This window comes from Apium graveolens, chromosome 2 (genome assembly GCF_009905375.1).
Source record: "Apium graveolens cultivar Ventura chromosome 2, ASM990537v1, whole genome shotgun sequence".
Lineage (NCBI taxonomy): Eukaryota > Viridiplantae > Streptophyta > Magnoliopsida > Apiales > Apiaceae > Apium > Apium graveolens.
Genome location: NC_133648.1, coordinates 15,900,302 through 15,921,974, shown reverse-complemented (window position 1 = coordinate 15,921,974; position 21,673 = coordinate 15,900,302). Strand labels below are relative to the sequence as shown.

Here is a 21,673-nt window from a genome sequence, read left to right as displayed (position 1 = left end):
TACCTTTTAAAATATTTTTGTAATAATTATTTATATAATCAATAGATTAATATTGCACAATTTATATAAAATGATAATAATAATTAATTTACTCAATATTTATAAAATTATACAGTTTTATAGAATAATGACATCTTTAATCGATAATTTACGTACATAAATTTAGGTATTAGTGATAATATTAAAAGCAGCTCATCAAAGTTTGACCATTTAGGGTATGACCCCCTTCATGCAAAAAAAAACGTTTAACTAAACTAACAGCTTTTTAAAATGTTCCAACAACGAAAGCAAACTAAAGCAAACTATCTAAGATATGCCAAACTAATAAATTGCAGTCAAGGTGAAAAGTTCACAATTTTTATTTTGGTACGTTCATAACTTTTGTTAAAAAAAAAAAAATTGTTCATAACTGTTATTCTACTTAAAATGTTAAACCTTCAATACCCATGGGCAGAATTACCCATTCACGCTCACTTCCATAAATATCATACATGATTGATACTCAAATTAATAGGCAAAACTACCATTCACGCTCACTGCCATAAATATCATACATGATCGATACTAGAATTAACTAACAACTCATTTACGCTTACTTCCATAATTAGTTCAAGCTACAGATGATTATAAGATTCAAAGTGGTGTGTCTGCATATTGAAGAGTGAAGAAGGCTTCAGCTACTGGTAGGTTTCGAACCATTTGGATATATTTATTGTTGCATGATTCTTCAAGCAGTAGAGGACCCATCTTAGCAACTTTCTGCACAAGTTTGGACAACGGCATTTCTGATGAGTTGAGATCCCCATGTTGATCCTTCATATCTTGCACCAAGTCATCCACTACCGATCTCAAGGATACATCCAAAATACTTCGAAATTCATCACTACATAATTATAAAAAAAGCACATTAAAAATCGTATATATTAATTTTTTACTAGACTAGGAGGGCACATGGTAGTAGAAACATCGCCTATAATGAAGGTAACTTTAAACCCCCTCCGTCTAATAAATTGGATGCATCTGTTCCTGTTCCTATCCTTTGGGTCAGCTATGAATTTTGATAACTTCTATATGCTACTCCCTTCATGTACATACTTTCATCTAGGTTGAAACTTTTAAGATTTGATACTAGAATACAGGTCATCCCAGATTTAGTAAGCAAGACTTTATACATTATCTAAGGTTTGCTTAGTCCTTAAACTTCATTTAAAATTTTGAAATGAAACAAATGAAAATTCAATAAATAATTATGTGCAGTTATAGAGACATGCAGAATCTAGTGACTGGATAGAATTAACTCGCAGCTTCAACAACAAAGCTAAAAGCCAAACTCATGTAATGTGACATCTATCGGACAGGAAAAATGAACTGGCAAGATTCAATGGTTTCACTTGGAAGTAAAATTATTTGCCATTGATTTTACATTCACCAACATAATAAAAAGGTACTGCCCTGTTTGACTTCATACAAAATTCCATCAATTCAATAGCATTATTATAGAAGTACCTTGATAACACTGTGTGAGCCTCCAACATTAGCAGGCCAAATTTGGTTCTCTCATTTTGGCCGTCATTACTAGAGAAAGCAGCAGATTTGGTTTTCAGGTCCTCTGACATTAAATAGTTCACCCACTGATGAGGGTTTCCCATGCTCATGAACACGTCCAATATTTGCATGATGGTATCATGAAGTAAAGAAGCTGTGAATGAATCAATCCAAGACTTTCTGCAAAGATAAAAATTAGCGAATATATTAAAAGACTCCTTTTATTAGCAAAACCTGTTGTACTCCGAAGATGTGAAGAAGGGCCAAATGTAAAGACAATTGATTTGTCATTTTCACCAACATTTTTGGATGTTCAAGTTTAAGAAATTTTGACTACGTTTTTATTTCAAAAACATACAGTTAACCATGTGCTTTACTTCAGTATCAGGGGTAAGAAGGAATTTTAACATTTTCATGATGTGTAATTAATAACTTCCCAGGTTTATGTTTATTTATCGAAATTATAATCGGTGGACCTGGACCTGGACCATCTTTAATATCTGAATTTGGACTCACTTTATCACACTTGATTCTTTAAAGCTATCCTATAGACTGTTATTGATCACTTTTTAGATATACTCGGTGAACTCGTTATCGCCACCCACTCTAGGTATTAGGGGTTAACATGTTTTATTTTATTTTATTTTTTCTGCCAGGTTTACTAGGCCTTATAATGTCATGTATGAACTAAAAAAGTAATGGCAATTCGGCCATGGGATGACTTAAGTTATAGTAAATAGACCAAGACTAAGCGGGTAGCAATCCCCATTGAAATAAATATAACCTAAAAGATTATAAGAGAATGATCTAGACCAGTGCTAAGTCAACAATTCTAATAATGGTATACACATTTTATTCCAGGGATAGAAAACATACTCTTTGAGAACTTCAGCCACTGCTATCTGCATATTAGATATCAACAAGGACATTCCACAATTAGAAAGAAAATCAACACCTGCCAAAAACTGCTGTTCGTCATTTCTGTCAATACGTTCAGATTCCTCCTACAAGACAACAAGAGTAATTAAAAACATTGCTTGTTGGCCAACAAAATCGAAAGGATGAGATAAATCATTCTCATGACATGTTATAACTAACATTGTTATATTAAAAGGAAAAAAAAATATGAAACGAACTGCTATTATGATTTGTAATGATATCGCGTGGGGCTCGCTAAGCTTCATATGTTATTAGAAAGGTATTATGAATAGCAAGAGGGGCAGAATTTATTGAAGGATGCACCCACTTCTCTCAATTTATACTATGTTCACTTCCTCGAATTCATAAAAACTGATGCGGAACAAGAAATTACAAATTAATTTGTTTACATTTTATGTTATTATTTAGGAACAAAATTGATTAGAATGATTAGGTATATTGGTTTCATGGTAAGCAACAAAGTATATAAAAAATGGTTAAACAAAAACAGAGGGCAGAAAAATAAAACATGGAGAACATGAATCACTTTCTTCTACATGTGTTTTTCTGTTTTGTTACTTATCTTCTTGTATCTTGACTAGTGAGGTTATCTTCACCGCTAGTTGAGATAATTATTGTGATTGTATCTTGGTATCTGTTTTTTAAAATTAGCTAATATTGAATCTTTGAATTTATAGAATTTAATTTAATTAAATGATATTTATATTAATCAGTTTTGTAACTGAAACCAAACTATTCGTTCATTACGGTGGAGGTGTTCAATTTTAAAAACTTAAAGTATATAGTTACACTGGCGGTTTTAGTCAAACCAAACCATGTTCACCCCTGACTAACAGCACAAAATCACTAAGTGGAATTCTTCATTCCAGAATTTAATATAGCAATGTGAAGCTATAAATAAAGATTATTAGTTTCAAGCAAAGTTGTAATTATATGAATACGTTTCATTCGTGCATGAGATACTTTATTTTCTTTTTTGATTTTTTTGATGAAATTATCCCTACCGAGTCCTGTCCAATGCCAAAATTAACAATTAAAATATTAACAATTTTGAAATATGTCAAAGTTCTTGTTTAGTATTACACCATCTAAATACAAAAAAAATTCAACCACAACAATTCACTAATTAGTGGCAAACGATATGCACAATCACTCATATATACATACGATATGCACAATCACTCATATATGGAGGAAAATCAACAAAACTTACAAGATGAGCAGCTCCCAGACCACGTGCAGTGTCAATATAGAAATGTCTCCCCAAAATTTTGACCAGTACTCTAATATACAAGCTAAGCGATGTCATTGACCAAATAGACAATACTGTTCTTGCAAAACCTGTCCATATTATGAGAAAATTTCAGTACAAGGTATTGTTTCCTAAAATCCATATAAACAAGCTATCAGTAAGAGGAAACTTGAAACTAGATTAATAATACTATGTAGGATGCAAAGGTGCCTGTGTCGAAAAACTTATTACAACCATACATACTTTGAACTTTGAATCTATCCCACAAGGCAACTTTCTCCCGCAATGTTATAATTCCATTCCCTTTGTTTATTTTTTCAGCCAAGTGCGAAAGATCCATCATTTTTTCAATACGACCACTTAAATATACCATGGCATGAGGCAGTGTCGTAGTATCTGCTATCTTTTGAATGTTCTCGAAATGCACTCTCGTTCTGTCATAAATATTCAAAGAAAAATCAAACAAATAAGAATCATAAGTATGGTGTACTTGTAAGATAATAACAACTTTCAAATTAATCTTGATCTTAACAGAGCTTTAACGAGTTCCTCGTTTACAGGTTTGCCGGCATCCTCTTTCTCAAGATCAGTAAGGTGCTGCGTATGACTATCATAAAGCTTGTACAGAAGATACCCACTTCCAAAAACTCCGAGTGTGACATAAACCTTCCCCTTATGCTTTCTCCAGTACTCCCTACACAAATGGTAAGCAAGCAGAAAATGAATCAACCAACACCATATACTAAAGCCCAAAAAACTACTTCTTGTAAACAACAAAATCGAAGAAACCAATAATATTTGAGAAATACACATGACTTATTCACGACCATGCTGTATTTATGCAAGCAAACAAAATAAGAGTTGAAATTGAAAATGTCTAGGTCAATAGTATTCGAGAAAAAAACACATGGGAATATCAATAGAGTAAAATTGATCCTCTATCTTCTGGTAGCAAGCAGGAGGTCATATTGATTTGATTATTTGCATATGTAACAATTTATAATATAAGCATGAATAATTATTACAATGTAGTGTATCCACATGAACAGCTTTACAAAATACAAACTGCACCACTCTGTTATTTTCTTTTATCAGCACAGAAACTCTAGATGTAAAGTTTTAAAATATACATTTTTGTACAAATAACTGATGCTCGATTCTTCTTTCAACATAATATGTCTTTTCTAAATTTCCTTGACTTAATTTTACACAACGATTACGAATCAATTATGTACAGCACATGTAAGAATCTGTTTTGAAGTAGGTACTGAAGTGCTTCACTTGTAACATGCTTGTACTATACCTAAAAAATTAAGAAAGAAGAAAAAATAACTTGCATCAAAGTGTTGGTGTATTGATAGAACTCGTGTCTTCTTTTCGGGTGGTCCCAAATTCGATTACTGATATATATGTGTGTGATTAATTATATAAAAAAACGATTCTACATTTCTCATATCAGTCTAGTTCTACCGTTTTCATCTATGATTTCAAGCATTTACCAGAAAAAACATGTTTAGACAGTTCGGAAAACCAAACATGACTCTATATTTACGATGTTTCTCTCGGTACATTACTTCTAATATATTTATTAATGATTGCATGTAATAATCGGACAAGTTACATTTACAACATATCGTATATGAAATACCAAACAAAAATCATGTTTACATTTTGTCCCTCTTTACGTTACTTTCTTCACGAGATATGAAACTCATAAATTATGTTTATGTTACTTCTTTCCTTACCTTATTTTTTTAATTATCAAATATCATTTCGCTGAAAACAAGATAAGTGTGCGAGTATTTATAATCAATTATAAACACAATTTTAGAGTTAAAAATCTCAACTATGATGATTTTAAAATTTCTATATATATAAAATATTGATAGTAGGACAGGAGAAGTAAATTGGAGGTGAGTTGTGGACAGTAAACAGATTCTTTTGGTTCAAGCTAAGGGAGGTCATGAGTTCGAATCTAGGTGTGTGCATGACTATCAAAAAAGAACACATCCTTCTCCAAAACCAAATAGTAATTTTATTTTATAAACACAAAACCCAATTCATATAAGGGTCATATACAACACAAACATCCAAACTCTAAAACCCCTAAAAAATCATAATACAAAAGTAAAATTAATGAAAAAGAAGCAATAAGAATGAACAAACCACATCATTAGATCCTGTATGAGTGATGATTTGTACAGCTTCTGCTCCTCCACGCCTGCCCACAAAACCCTTTAAGGAATAGGAGACACAACGACGACACAAAACCCTTCCACCTAAACCTGCTGTCTTCAAACGCTTTTCTCTTTTTTCTTTAAATAATTTTAACAACTCTTGGTCGATATATACACCGTAAGCCCATCTGCCCGGTTTTATCCGGGTTTATCGAAAAGGCTCCGGTCTTTTATTCAAATCTTTTTTAAATTCGGACTTTTCAAGTTTTGAGTCACAAATTGAATTTTTACAAAAAAAAAGGACCCAGTGGTCAAATAAAACTAGGCTGGAACCTTTTTTGAATTCGGACTTTCTCAAAATTCTGGATTGGACCATATTTTTATAAAAAAAGGACATGTTGATCCAGCAAAACCAAGTTGAAATCAGATTAGATGAATTTCGAATTTCTGTTTTTTTCTTATTTCTGTAGCCTGATTTGACTATAAGATTCATTATTTATACAAATAAATTTAAATTATGTAATATTATTAAAGAAAATATTATTCTTAAGATTTAATTTATGAATTTAGATTAATTGGAAATTAAAAAATTTTATTATTAGTAATTATGTATATGAGAATATTATTTTTCTTTTTTTCTTACTAATTTACTTTTTTTATTTTTTTTATTTTTATAAGGATTTTTTTTAAAAAAATAACGTAAACGCTTCGATATTGTTCAGGTTTCGGAATTTTTACGAAAAAAGAGGACCTGCTGGTCAAACAAACAAAATTAGGCTAGATTTTTTTCCGGATCAAATTGGATCGAATTTCGAATTATTATTTTTTTCGCCGACTTGGCTTGATTACAATATTTATATGTTGCTTCTTCTATTTTTTATTTTCTACCTAATATAAATTAAAAAATTAATGTGAAAAATTTTGTACATTTAAATACCGAAAAATATTTAAAAGTTGACCTTGTGTACGTGAAAATTACTAAAAGAATATGTATGCAAGATATGTAAGTGTTAAATACGTATATAAAACATGTGATGGGTGACTATATTCTGCACAATCACATCTCCTACACATTTAATAATTTAAAAAAAAAATTGCCAGTGCATAATTTAAAATTTTATTTTTTCTAAAAAATTGATTAATTATAACTTTTTTGATTATATGACAATGCGGAATTGCGGATGGTGATTAGTGATGAATTGCCCCAAATATAAACATGATTAAGGTTAGTTTAAACGTGGCTTATAGTTTCTCTTTTTTGTAAGAGACCACATAGACGAGAGAAGCAATATCAACATACAACATGTACAATGTTCCTCCAAAGAATATAAAAGTGTTAAGGGTTAAGAAGGCCTTCAATCGGATCAAATTTTGAATTTCATATTTTTTTGTTCGAAGCGTTTTAAATTCGAATTTTTCAAAGTTTTGGATTGGACCTGATTTTGTTGAAAAAAGAGGACATGTTGACCAAGCAGAACTAAGTTGGACTTTTTTTCTGATCAGATAAGATTAATTTCATATTTCTTGTTTTTTTAATTTCTCTAGTCTGATTTGACTATAAGATTCATTTATTTTATACGAATAAATTCAAATTATATAATATTATTAAAGAAAATATTATTTTTAAGATCTAACTTATGAATTGAAGTCAATTTGAGATTAAAAAGTAAGAAATTTTATTATTTAACTATTTAAATAGTAATTATGTTTACAAGAAAATTATTTTTCTTTTTTTGCAAATTTACAAATTTTTATTTTTTTATTTTTATAAGTATTTTTTTAAAAAAGTTACCATTAGTCAAATAGCATATAACTTAATTCGCATATATTCACTTATTTTTTAAAAAAATTTATAATTTTTCACTTATTCCTTGTAACTTAATTCAAGACATTTTAAGTTGAAAATGGATTAAAAATACTTTTTATTATTTTACCATGTTACTTGAATATATAATAAGTGCAGTAAAAAAAATAACCCGTATAATCAATATAAAACATTAGTCCGCAATAAAATAAATCCGAGAAAGTAGGAGTGATCGCGATGGGGCGGTGCGATTTTTTCCACAAATCACAAATCAAATCGCACATGCTATTTGATCAAATTTTCAAATTGTACATGCACTGCGTAAACTCAAAAACCGCACCATTAAAATGCATTGTGATGCGATTTTTGCGGTTTGTACAGTTTATTTATTCAAAAATATTAATATTTATATGCAAATGTAATAAAAATTTAACTAAAAAGGAAGCTAAAAATAATATATTTTTTATTAAAAATAAATAAAATACTGATAATTTATAATATAATATTTAAGTTAGCATTTATAAGACACAGCTATAGTAGAAAAGAAACAAGTCTATAATATAGAAATATAAATATAATATATTTATATATAATATGTTTATATATTATATTTATATATAATATAAATATATATATATATATATATATTATATTTTATATCTATATAATAAATAAATTTATATATAAAAAAAATTTAGATGCAGTGCAATTTGAATCGAAATATTAAAATATCAAAACTTAAATTGTACCGTACTATGTAAATTGTATCGTACTATATGATTTATCAAAACCCTGCACCCTATGAAAATAAAAACTATATTTTATAAGAGCATCTCCATTACTAGAAAACTCTTAGGTAAATAATTTAGGTGGCATCTAACTGTCATCTGTATGGCAATTTTATAAAATATGTAAAGAAAAATTATACTAACCATAAAAGTCATTGGCTATAATTTTACATATGAAAATATAAATAATATTATCTGAGTATAATTTTAATCTTTTAGCTAAAATTTTAAAAAATAATAATAATTAGACATATAGCCAGCCATTTTTAAATTTTAGCATTAAAAATACTCTAATACGGACAATTTTGATAATTTGTGCGGTTCAATGATGATTGCTACCCGGGCCTCGGAGAACATGTAAGTATACTTGATCATCCTTGGCTTCCAGATAGTGGGGATCCTTTTGTTTATACTAGGCACCCACGCCAGATTTAATTCTGGAAATTTCTTTAGGTAACATTTGAAAATATTAATATTAATTATAATTTCAGAATTTAAATTATAAAATTTGAAATTTGAAATTTTGATTCCAAAATCTTATATTTGGAAATTTAAGAAATTGAAATTCAAAGCTTTTCTTTAGGAATTTTTTAAAACTTGAAATAATAGATTATTATTTTTACTATTTTTTTGTCAGATAATTGAAATATTAATTATATATAATATATTCGAAAAAATTGAAAAAATACAAATTCTCGAGAAAAAAAATCGGAAAAAGTTATATGGGAAATTTTTTTCGAGAAAAAGTTATTAGGAAAATAAATTCATAAGAAAAGTTTCGCGGGAATATATTTTCGAAAAACGTTCTTGACAAAAAATTTCTCGGGAAAAATTACCCGAGAAAAAGTTTCTTGGAAAAAAAATTCGAAAAAAGTTTCTTGGGAAAATATTTTCCGAGAAAAAGTTCTCGCGAAAAATTTTCCTAGAAAAAGTTTCCGAGAAAGTTTCGCGGGGAAATTTTTTGCGCTATAAAGGTCTAGGGAAAAAAATTCCGAGAAGTTTTTCGGAGAAAATTTCCGGAGAAAAAAATCTCGGAAATTTATTTGGAAAAAAATTCTTAAAAAAATTATGAAAAATTTGGATTGAAATAACATGTATTTTGCTAGTATTTCAAAAAAAAATTATAGTTGTTCTTTAATTGTGTTAAATTTGCACAAATTCCAAATTCAAATTTTTGATACTTATCATGATTTTATCAAATCGAGAATTTAAAATAAAATTCATGAATCCAAACTGACATGATGTTTTATGCAGATTTCAGACTACTGGGCATGGAAGGGGGAAGCTTGAGGAAATTTTTCAGTTAAAAGTGCTTACCATATGCTTGAGGATCAAAAGGATGACAGAACAGGGGAGCATAACTCAGGTTTTTGGAACAACTTATGGCAACTCAAAATAACGAGCTGCTGGTTTTGTGCAGGTCTCAGTAATGGGGTAAATATCCCAGATTGTTTTGGAGCTTGGTTAGCTTCATATTTTGATTTAAACGACGTTGAGAAGGGTAGTGAAGCAGCTGGAATCTGTTGGGCTATTTGGAATGTTCGAAACGAACTTATCTGGAATCAAAAATCACTCTCCATAGAGGAAGTCAAAACTCTGTCAGGCGTAACTATTAAAGCACTTAGCTATGGTGATCGAATCGGATAGTATGGTCACAGTACAAGCAGTTCGAAGTGAACTGAAACTTAACTCCGTTTTTGGTCTCTTGATTCAAGCTGGTCAAAGTCTGATTTCTTCCGAGTAGCACATTCCGTGGCTAGAAACTCTTGGACATGTTCTGCTCATAGCTTTGAGGAGCATGTTGCTCCAGCTGAATCCAAGGCGTTGTGTACTCAGATTGCATGGTTTTAATGAAATTTGCTTTGCTTTTCGAAAAAACATAAATTTAAGCGCATTTGTTCCTCCTGCAGGTAAAGTTCTCAGAAAAGTGTATGTATACCACTACGAGGCAAGATCTCAGCAATAGAACAGCACTACAGTTCAGTAAACACTTGTTACAGACTGATTAAACATAGGACCTTAACTAGACCACCCCTTAATATTTCGAAACCAAGCAACAAAGATAATGTGTCTGTAAATTATTCTACAGATGGCTTATAAAATCTTGCATAAAGATTATCAAGGAAATTATCGCAAAGGACTTTCATTACTGGGAACCCTACATCACTACATGGGTATCCAACAATGACACAAGCTAGAATTCAACAGAAAATCATAGCTATAATTCAACAGAAAACCATATATGAATAACGAAAGCCAGGGAGAGAAACAAATTAATCCAAGATAACAGGCATCTTTTCAAAGATAATACAGCAATGTTACTGAACCTGAAAATCAACCAAAAAGAAAAGGTTGTCTCCCTTTTTATGTATCACTTTCACCAGAGATGCATGATGCATTTTTCACTATAAGCCGCAAACAGATTTTACATCTCGCTCAAATCCCAAAAAACAACATCTAAATGTAACTCAAAAACGAAATCCTCAAACACAAAATTCTTTATAGTTTCTATATGTCTAAAACTTAAATTCCTCGGAACAGGCATTCCACTTGACTCTAGATGACAAGTTCTTTTTTAAATTTCCAAATGGAAATGTACTAAAAATGTAGTATGAAAATTTCACAGTTCACCGCTACACCGACTTCAGCTACTACTATTACCCTGAACTTCCAGTTTCCTCCTAGCTAGCCATTCCTGCAGCAAGTTTATTTAACATTGTTAGCATGTGTAGATAGGTAGATAAGTATAAATAATATATTTTCAAAAAAAAAATTAGTACATGCACGTGCGAAAAATACGTCAAAGTTCAACACTGCATCATCTGCCAGAATTCACTGATTAAGTAAATCTTATAATCAAAGAACAAGATCTGTCAGCACTCAGCACTTGTAACAATGCCAAGGTGCTCATCAACACAACAACTATACCGTATTTAGATAATACCGACAATTAGAGAACGAGCCCTCAATTTTCAGCAGAGACCTTTGTAGCAAGAAGCCTCTCTGAAGGTGTGTATGAAAACTCCAAACTACATATATGAAATTACATCGACTCTCATTTACCCAAAAAAAATAAAAAATTACATCGACTCTTTTAATGTTACAATGAAGCACTTTCTTACTCAGATTGTTTTCTGAATTCAACAGATTATCTTGTAATCAGTTGTAAATGGAAAAATTTTCATGATGTAAATTTAGGTTCTGAAAATATTTAAGGTATCATATCAAACTCAACATATTATAATAGGACTACATTATATTATTTAATTAGTAGTGATCTAAATGTAATAACGACATGTACAATTTTCTTCTCCTAAGATCACTTGATTAAAAGGGAATCCAATTTCTAAAATTTCAGAGATTAAATTGTCAATTCCAGGAAACAGGACTATGAGATACAAAAGTGCCAACCAAGAAAAGTTTCACGAAATATATGTATCAAGGGTAAATTAATCATGACAGCTAACTTTTTGGAATGCAACATACAGAAATAATCATGTTACAGAAGTAGACCATTGCTGCTTACTGTACCACAAGTGACATACAAATAGAACTTAATGATATATGCTCGCAAGGTGTTCCATCTAGACACAGTTATCGTCTTGGAAGAAATGTTAAGTATTAGCCTTTTTTTAATTACAACTATAAGGCAAGAAAAAAATATAGAACATTCTTCCTCTGAATAGGAACTTGGTTACCTAAATTCACTAAAGCAACTAAGGAATATCACACAAGTTGTAAGGTCGGTACAATTATCAAATACAATTAGTATAAAAGGTATCAAGTGGAGAGTTGAGAATGATATTTGTGATTAGTGTTTCCATACAGTTACATAAAAAATCATTGAAATATATATATTCCCTAGGTACAAGGCATTTTCCCAAATGATCATAATGCTTCATAGCCTTTCTGTTTCTTTGTAATTGATCAAGTACAAAGGTCACTTGGTTATAGAGTTCTAGCAGACACATTATTACTGCATCATCACTACTAGACACAACAATAGACTCCAGAAAAAAATGATATTCCAACAGGACTTTATCAGCTGATGCATGAGTAGTAAAAGATTATTTTAAGTTATATTTCAGCTATCTTTATAAATTAACCTTTTTTGCCAATAAGACTACACCAAAGTAGGTTATGACTAAATATGCTGAGTGAACGTATATAGCACAAAGTTGAAATCATACAGGGAAGCAGTACTAAAAGAATTAGTAGCTGTTACCTCTGTTCGCCTGTCCTTTGGAAACACTGTAACCACCACCAACATAACCAGGAGAAGTCTTGACCTGGACATCGCTAGCTCCACCAAGTGCATAACCAAAAGCAGCAGCCTCCTCTCTCTCGGAATCTGCAGCACGCCATGTGTTGTCTGCATACACTGAACTACTTCCATAAAAGTCTGCAAATGGTGCATCGAAGCCACCATTGGACGCAGCATATGATGATGATTGTGCACCGGTAGTTGCAGTGTTTCTCCCATATCCAACACCACCCAGATTGTAAATGTTATCGGCACCGCCATAACTCAGATTCCCGCCTTGATTAGAAATATTTCCCCTTGTTCCACCCTGAGGTGAAATTGGGGTAGAGCCCCAGTTGAGACCACTGTTGGCAAAGTTTACTCCTCCAATGCTGCCACTCCCGGAACCCAGATACCCACTTGAATTAGTAGAGTTAAGACCCCCATTGTTCCACAAATTTCGAGTAGGGGAACTAAAGAAAGAAGTATTTCCTCCATTTCCACCGTCGAAACCAACAGAGCTAGTAAACCTGTTTGAGTTACCAACATAATAAGGGCTCATACCCCTTCCATAGCCGACAGTACTGCTGAAATTCGAGTTCCCCCCAAAATTTGGGCTTAGCCCTGCTTCTAAATTCAAACCCATTCCATATCCGGAACCAAAGGGAGAAAAGCCACCCCTTCCGGCTGTTATCGGACTGAATCTATTGTCCATCCTGACACCATATCCTGCAGCTGCACTAGGGGAGTATCCCTGATTGTAGCCACTTAGGAAGTTGTTGATCCTATTCAAACCATAATTGTATGCACCAAGTGGGCTTCGGATAGGACTAGGGGATAAGTCTTTTGGGACTGCACGCTTGACCTCTACCATCTTACCATTAAGCTCATGAAAAGTTTTGAGCAACACTTTATCGACTGCATCTTCTGAATCGTATGTAATGAACCCAAATCCCCTTGGCCTTTGAGTGTTGTGATCATACATCACTACACCATCAGTGACCGTTCCAAATTGCTCAAAGTAAAGTTTGAAATCACTCTCAGTAACAGTAGAAGCTAAACCACCAACAAATATCTTTCTTGTGCGTAGCGGACCTGGAGAACTCTGAATGCTACCACTCTGTCTACTCATTGTGTTGGCACTTGAGTGATCATCCCTTGGAACAGCCTTTTTAGCCTCAACCTAGACAAGAGAATTGGTTAGAGTAAATAATTAGAAAATAGTAAGCATTTAGGTCTTTTCATTACAAGTTAATGGACTTTGGCAAGTCAAGCAGTTAATAGAAGTTAAGGAGCAATGTAAATATGGAATAAGGACAAAGAATTGACCTTTTACACATTAAAACACAATGCAGGTTACTCTTAATTATCCTTCTACACATAAAAACACAACGCAGGTTACTCTAATTATCATTTTACACATAAAGACACAATGCAGGTTACTCTTAATTATCCTGAGGCATCCACATTTTTTATATTTTGATTTATCATTAACTCAACTACAAAAAACCAAAATTAAGATTCTCAAGGCATTTAACATTTTGCTCTAATTTGTCTTTTACACAGTAATTATTGTTAAACATCATTAAATGTAGATTCAATGATTAATCTGCTACCATTTCCCTTTTTTGAAGCAAATCTACTTGTTAAATTAACTAACATCAATGCAAACATGTATCTGATAAATAAACTCACCATCCTGCCATCTATGTTGTGCTTCTCTTTAATGACCCGGTCGGCAACAGCAGGATCCGCAAACACAATAAACCCGAAACCACGAGCACGGCCAGTTGCTCGATCCTTCATAATCACCGCCTCCTGTATCTCGCCATAGCCACCAAAATACTCCTTGAGACGTTCCTCATCGGTGTCCCACGAGATTCCACCTATGAAAAGTTTTCCCAGATCCGTCTGCATCATATCTACACACCGAAACCAATCCACATCAATTACATTTCTCAAATTCAATTAATCATCCAAAAAGAACCAAACTTTACAATCATCAACACCACAACTAGCCAAAGACACAAACTTTATCCATCACTTCATCAAACACACATCCAAATTGTTAATCTACACACCAACAAACATCACAAACACACTAACACTACTTTAAACAATTGTACAATCCTAGATTCAATACAAAACATGTCTGATGATCAAGAAAATCACATACCACTCAAAAAAACAACAGATTCAATCAAAATAAAAATGACCAACATCATAAAATGAATCAAAACAATCAAAAAGCTCAAATCTTTACAACAAACTAACCGATTAAAGAAGACCCAGATGAGAATCTTGGAAAAAACACACTAAGATCTGAAGGAGGAGCTGAGGGCATATGCTTATGCCCCCTCTGTAAAACAACTTTCTTTACAGTAATGTGAAAATTAGATTTATAAAAAAATATATCTGCCTAGAGAGCAAAAGAGAGAGGTGTAAGGGAAGCTACAACATTGTATAAATAGTGATGATATGTATTTGAGATACCATTTTTTTCCTTTTTGCATTTAATATTTTTAGGTACAAACTGTAGAAATATGTGGCACTGATAGTGAAAAAGTTGAAAATGGTGGAATTTGAAGCATGGTATTTAAATAAACAAACCATTTTTTTTGTTGACAGGATGAAACAAACTATGCTAAAAATGATGTATTTATTTATTTTGCATTGCATTGTTTATGTTAAGTGTTGACACTATTTTATTGGAATGTAAACAGCTATGTCCTTGGTGTATTTCCATGGTTGTACTCAACATGAATGATATTACATAACATCGTTGTCTGTTTGTTTGTGTGGCGAACATCCACAGTTAAAATGTTGGAGACAGCCTCGTATTTTTAGTTTTAATGGTTTTGTTATGAGTTTTGAAATAACAAAATGTTTAATTTTTTACTATGAGTTTAGGTTATGTTTAGGGCATCAAATCGGAAAGCCATGCACATATTTTGAACTTTTTTTTAGACTAAAGATTTAAAATAAAATGTGTAGGTTTTAACATTTTTATATTATATTTAGGGAATCTTAATCTGAAAAATATATCTTCAAAAATGCATTTTAGAATATTGGTGTTACATTGTTTTGAGATTAGAATCTTGATTATTTATAAATATATATATATATATCAACTACTTTAATTGTTTATAAAATTCTAGGTTGATTATGTGTTATGATATATAGTGTTATATAAATATGATATTTAAATTCAACATTTTATAACATTTGAAACGTGTTTATAGTTATAATTTTAAAAATATTTTTTTTTGCATAATTAATATGAAACTTTTCTCTCTTATAATTTTTTAAATCTGAAGTATCTAGGAACTGTGTTTAATGATCTATATAAATTTCTACGTATGTCAATATCCTAGCTTAATTTTTTTTATTGAAATGATAATGTGACTTTTTTTCCTAGAACATAAAAACCATGAAGAAAAAATAATACACTTTGAATTAAAAGAATACATGTGATAAATGTTTTTGAAATCATTGTCAGTTTAATAGAAAAAATATATTAACTATTAAATACGCTATAATAATTATATATACAAAACCACCCTATATTTCTTATTTTTCTAGCCATTACAAGACTAATCTTTTGCCACCCATCATCCTAATTTATGGAACTGCAATATATTAATTTTATTAAAATTACATTTCATTATATATTTTATAATTTATAATTTTTTTCAAAATGACATATTATAACTTTTTATTATAATCTATGTACCCTAGAAATGAAGAACTCCACCAATGCTTTGTTAATTTTATAACTTTCTTTAAAATAAATAAAAATGTTAAAGCGGATACAACCAATATGGAGTGTCAAGGGTAGTGCAGGAGCTCACTAGCTCAATAATCAATAATGGGTCTTGGTTTGGTTCCATTTTGCCTAAATGGAATATTTAGTTCCAACAAACGACTAATCATATTCGATTATTGATACAATATCGGCCACCTCCTTTCTGATGTGTTTATCTTTATAACAATATAATGATGAATATTATATTATCTTCTTTATTCTAAATTTATGCTAAATATGGATATTTGATTATTGTTTTAATAGATATACACAAGATATTTTATCTTGTGAAAAAAATGTACAAGATACTCTAGATTTTCTTATCTTTATAAAAATTACTATAATTTTTTTACAAAGATATATGATACTTTTAAAGATTTTTATATAAAATAATATATTATATAATATTTATTAGAAAGAAGATCAAAAGAAATATTATATTATTCATAAAATTTTCATTATTGTCCTCTTTTTTTGTTGCATTATCGTGTATTTTGAAAATTAGGGGAATTCGGTAATATTTGTGGTGGTTACTTACATGCAGAATGGACTGAATTTATGGGCGTTTTAAAAGATCACAGACTTCAAAATCATACGAAGTTGGGGTATTTTGAAATATGAGTTGGACAGAATCAGATTTTCTTTAAAATGCTTTTATTTATATCCGACTTTTCAAAAAAGTTTGAGATGAATAAAATTTTGACTTTCATATTTTTATAATATTTTATAATTTATTCAGAACGAATATCATGGACAAGTTATTTTTATTTTATTTAAAATTTTAAAATAATTGATTATGTTAAATAAATAGTTTAAGTTTTTCTCAAACATTATAAATTAAAATTAAGCAAAACAAATTGTGCTCCGGTTAAAAGAGAAACATTTGAGTAGAGATTAAACAGGTAGCATGAGTGCTCTAACTTGTTTAATCGTTTGCCTGGAGCTTGAACATGAGTCGATCTTGAAAATAACTTTGAGATCGTTTAGTCGAGTATAACCGATCGATTTGAGTTGGGGTCAAAAATTTGACTCGTTTAATTCATAAATTACATCTCATTTTTTTTACAAATAAAGTAAAAATTTCATTAAAATATTGGACAAACCCCAACGGTCAACTTAACCAAATAATTGTTTTGTTTTTCAAATTGTTTAACACATAAAATATTCAAATTTTTTAAACTAAAAAGTATTACAATCATATGAAGTAATCCAACCTACATCAATTCTGAAACTAGTAGTAACACATTTTGACTTTTACATAAGTATCATCTGTAACCCAATATTTAATACTATCAATTATATTAACGGATAGTAGAGCAACAACTGCCCCTAAAATACGAACACTTTTTTGTTGTGAAAGGTGAGCTTTTGCGATATCCACCACCGTCCCAGATCTGATACAAGTCTTACAGATCTCCAAAAATATCATATAAATCATTCTTAGAGCGACTACCGAAACCGGCAACAAAAGATAGAAGAACATCACGACATACAATACTAACATCCCAAAAAGATGGGCATGACTAACAACCTTGATAACAAGATACTCGACAAGATTTCATCCGAAAAGAATTAGATATTGGTTTTATTGAAAAAAAATAATAGATAAATAAAAGAAGAGATGAGAGAACCAAAGGGGGCTTGATCGATTGATGGATAAAGGTTGAAGAATGGAAAAGTGGTGGCTAGAACTTTAATTTTGGGGGTCGACTCTCAAAACCCTAAAATCAGTATATGATAATTTTGGTACTTAAATTACATCTCATTTAATTTGAAACGGAGGTTCAGGAGGTGTATTCATTTCAGATTTTAAAGGATTTTTAATAATATATGAATTTTAAAAGTTTTTGTTGATTTTAATTTGTCGTGGATTTTGATGGAGTTGATCTGAAATCTTGTAGTGTTAGAAATCCATCAAAATCTCATGTATTTTGAAGAGATTTCAAGATATTAAAAATGTACCCGTAAATCTATCAAAATCCACAACTTTTTTAAATAAAATAAAATCCATGGACTTTTGAATATCAGATTTTGATTGATTTTTTAAAATCTAAATTGAATACCACCAAATTTTGATTGACTTTTTAAAATCTAAATTGAATACACTCATATTTTAAAAGATTTTTTTCAATCCTTATTGAATATCTTCAGATTTTAAAAAATTATATAAAAACCAAATTGAATAACGCATGATTTCTAAAATCCATGAAAATCCTCCAAAATTCCAATTGAATACACGTCTTTAATTCGTTCAAAAGTACTCAAACTCGTTTATTACATCTCGGCTTACTATAAATTATAGCCAACATAATGAAATGGATTATGAAAATTAGACTGTGTGTTTGTAGATTCAGAGTAAATAATAGACAATGTTATTGAGACTCGCTATAAGTATAAATTCATCCAAACTTTCCATATCATTGTTTTATCATTTCTAATAGTATTAGCAAACTTTTTTTTGATTTTATCAGGAATAGCATTAGTGATTTTAGAACCTAAAACTTTATTGGGCCATTTGAGCCATTTTTTGGATTAGGGCCGGTATTACCTGGATAAACTTTATATGCCCGTATTATCTAGATAAACTTTAACAGTGATCTGAACATATATTTACTTACCTTTAACATAAGGTCTGGTTGAGTTCTTGCATAATGTTGGTTGTTTTGAACTCTATGAAGATGTTTACAAGTGAAAATGGATTAACATTTGTTTTTGACTAAACCAAAGTAGTTACACCAGTACAATCCGATGGTGATCTATTCATTTATTTAATATCTTCTGTGAATGCCACATATGTCACAGAGTTATTCTTACAAAACACAACAATACAAATAGCAAAATAAAATAGAAACTAGAAGCAATATAGCTGAGTAGCTTTTCCACCAGGAGAGACACAGAGAATCTTTAACTTTAAGCATTTGTAACTTCTCCCATGATGGTTCCTTGATCACAACCAATTATAATCCTGTTGACAGAGTTATAAAAACCGTCTTTTAAGTTTCGAGTATAAATTTATAAAAATTAAAATCTTTTAGGGAAACAACTCAAGTTATTAGTGCTTGTCAGCAGACTTACTGGGGTGAACTTGTCAAGCATCCAATCGTCCAAACTCTTCCAAATTTGCTGGTTATTGTGTTCTCAAGCCTAAAATCGACAAAAGTAATATAATAAATTCGAGGTCATGAGATGGATGGTTGTAATGAAATTTAGTGGAAATTACCTGTAGGTTGTGGTGTTCCATATGCGAATGGTCTCATCTTCTGAACCTGTAATTATCAGTGGTCCATTTGGAACATCCCCAAGAAAACGTACAGAAGTGACATTGTTTGTATGGCCTTCTAGTGTATGAAGGCAAGCTCCAGTATGATAATCCCACACCTGATTGTACAATGTTACATGTTAACATGTCCACAATTTATTTAGCAGTAATTGTAGTTTATGTAAATATTGATACAAAATGACATAGTGTATACCTTGGCAGTAAAATCGTCGGAACCTGTAAGGACAAATGATTTATCTCCAGCGACGAAGAATTCAACAGTATTTACTCCTTTAGAATGGCCCTCTAGCACATGCTTTGGATTCGGAGATCCAACGTTCCATATTATTGTTTTAGAATCAAGGGATGCACTAGCAAATGTGCTAGTCTCTTTCGGATTGAACGCTGCTTGCATAACATAATGCTCATGTCCCTCGAAAATTTGAGTGCATTCCCAGTCTTTTTCCCAGTTCCAGAGCTTGATGAGCTTGTCATCAGACGCTGATAGAACATATGGAAGGCTTGGATGCACATCCACTGACCTGATATAGTCAGTGTGTGCTTCAAATTCTTTGATCTTTTCTGCAGTGCTGTAGTTGTATACGCGAATCATTTTGTCATCAGCTCCAGCGACAAAACAATCTTTTCCTGGTATAAACTTTGCACATCTTACTGCAAACAATCATACACAATTCATACTTAGTCTTCAAACCCATCGTAAACGAGTCATAAACTCACAGCAGGCAACTAAATTTAGAATATCATCAAGATATAAGGACTAGTGATGGCAATGTACCTGGCGTTTCAGCGATTTTAAATGACTTCTCTGTTTCCTATAAAATATCAAACAGAGTTTGAGCAGGCGCTTACAAAATCTGTTCATATTGTAAATAAAGTAGAGTCACAACCGGAAACATAAGACATGTAACTTACTTGGGACTGATAGTTCCAGATGCACACAGTCCCTGAGTACAAACTGAGTAGTGCCCTGCACAAAGAACAAGAACATCATCTTCATTTTTTTTAAGTATATGCAATGCATGTGGTTTTGTAATGAGAACATCCAAAAAAGTTGTCAAGTTGAGTTAAAGAACTTACCAGGGTTGTGTTGGATGCAAATCCACACACTTAACTCTCTCGGATCGGCGATCGAATTCGTTCTGCATACATTAACCATAGTTATCAGATACTGTGCCACCAATCAGTTAAGAAGATGCTACATTTACATGTAACTAAAGAGAACATTACACACCTGAATCTTGATTGCCAAAGACTGTAGTTAGCCAAACATACCGCGAATAAACAAGAAAAAAAAAACAAAAATGAAATATTTGGTCAGTACAAATTGGAGACCATGTTATTGTATAAGACAAATGCAACATTTGTATACTCATAATTAAAGTTATGAGCTCACCATATTATAAAGTTAGATGTTGAAACTGTGAAGAAAATGCAGATTTTGTTGTTAGAGCTTGAAAGTTGTAGTAAATATTTTGTGAATACGAAACTCTCGAAAAACTAGTATATATAGGAAAGGGAAGCCTTAGCAATTAAGATAATCCGAGTTCTCCGGATCTTTTTCATCTAGAAAATTAAAACTCTTGATTGTACAGATTATTTGTTGTATTCAATGGTGTGTCACAACATGGTCTTATGGCCGTTGATTTCCGCATGTGTTACGAATTGATGGTGGAGATCAAAGAGTTGTAGTGTTTCTGTTTTTGACTAGTTGCAAAGCCTTGGTGAGGAGATATATTAAAAAAATGCTAAGTTATGCTAAGAACCGCGACACGGTTATTTTGAATTTTTCAATGTTTTGTTTCCTATCCCAAAATTAAAATTATAATATTTATAAATATAT

General features: G+C 31.1%; 3 protein-coding genes across 3 annotated transcripts; all 3 read right to left on the bottom strand.

Annotated features, from left to right (window-relative positions):
• Positions 1 to 388: 388 nt before the first annotated feature.
• LOC141707033 (peroxisome biogenesis protein 3-1-like) lies at positions 389 to 6,137 on the bottom strand. The gene is made up of 7 exons (XM_074510002.1): positions 5,903 to 6,137; positions 4,269 to 4,430; positions 3,980 to 4,170; positions 3,698 to 3,825; positions 2,422 to 2,549; positions 1,507 to 1,725; positions 389 to 883 (listed from the first exon to the last, which is right to left on the bottom strand). The coding sequence occupies exons 1-7, from the start codon at positions 5,908 to 5,910 to the stop codon at positions 634 to 636; spliced, it is 1,086 nt and encodes a 361-aa protein (XP_074366103.1). The 5' UTR covers positions 5,911 to 6,137; the 3' UTR covers positions 389 to 633.
• Positions 6,138 to 10,632: 4,495 nt separating this feature from the next.
• LOC141707032 (uncharacterized) lies at positions 10,633 to 15,226 on the bottom strand. The gene is made up of 4 exons (XM_074510001.1): positions 15,023 to 15,226; positions 14,444 to 14,670; positions 12,731 to 13,931; positions 10,633 to 11,200 (listed from the first exon to the last, which is right to left on the bottom strand). The coding sequence occupies exons 1-4, from the start codon at positions 15,090 to 15,092 to the stop codon at positions 11,187 to 11,189; spliced, it is 1,512 nt and encodes a 503-aa protein (XP_074366102.1). The 5' UTR covers positions 15,093 to 15,226; the 3' UTR covers positions 10,633 to 11,186.
• A 4,006-nt stretch (positions 15,227 to 19,232) lies between these two features.
• Positions 19,233 to 21,322, bottom strand: LOC141705835 (coatomer subunit beta'-2-like). Its single transcript, XM_074508715.1, has 9 exons — positions 21,227 to 21,322; positions 21,065 to 21,085; positions 20,911 to 20,972; positions 20,746 to 20,800; positions 20,609 to 20,645; positions 20,027 to 20,484; positions 19,774 to 19,931; positions 19,629 to 19,697; positions 19,233 to 19,518 (listed from the first exon to the last, which is right to left on the bottom strand). The coding sequence occupies exons 1-9, from the start codon at positions 21,227 to 21,229 to the stop codon at positions 19,464 to 19,466; spliced, it is 918 nt and encodes a 305-aa protein (XP_074364816.1). The 5' UTR covers positions 21,230 to 21,322; the 3' UTR covers positions 19,233 to 19,463.
• Between the last annotated feature and the right edge of the window lie 351 nt (positions 21,323 to 21,673).

Excerpts from the sequence above, each read along its gene's own strand:
- LOC141707033 (XM_074510002.1), bottom strand. Across the intron at positions 2,550-3,697 it reads GTCTGGGAGCTGCTCATCTT|GAGGAATCTGAACGTATTGA; the intron begins GTAAGTTTTGTT and ends GTTGTCTTGTAG. Across the intron at positions 884-1,506 it reads GCTCACACAGTGTTATCAAG|TGATGAATTTCGAAGTATTT; the intron begins GTACTTCTATAA and ends ATAATTATGTAG.
- LOC141707032 (XM_074510001.1), bottom strand. The coding sequence starts at position 15,092 with ATGCCCTCAGCTCCTCCTTCAGATCTTAGTGTGTTTTTTCCAAGATTC. Across the intron at positions 14,671-15,022 it reads ATCTGGGTCTTCTTTAATCG|ATATGATGCAGACGGATCTG; the intron begins GTTAGTTTGTTG and ends TTCGGTGTGTAG. Across the intron at positions 13,932-14,443 it reads ACAACATAGATGGCAGGATG|GTTGAGGCTAAAAAGGCTGT; the intron begins GTGAGTTTATTT and ends TCTCTTGTCTAG.
- LOC141705835 (XM_074508715.1), bottom strand. Across the intron at positions 19,932-20,026 it reads CCGACGATTTTACTGCCAAG|GTGTGGGATTATCATACTGG; the intron begins GTATACACTATG and ends TTGTACAATCAG. Across the intron at positions 19,698-19,773 it reads TGGAACACCACAACCTACAG|GCTTGAGAACACAATAACCA; the intron begins GTAATTTCCACT and ends TGTCGATTTTAG.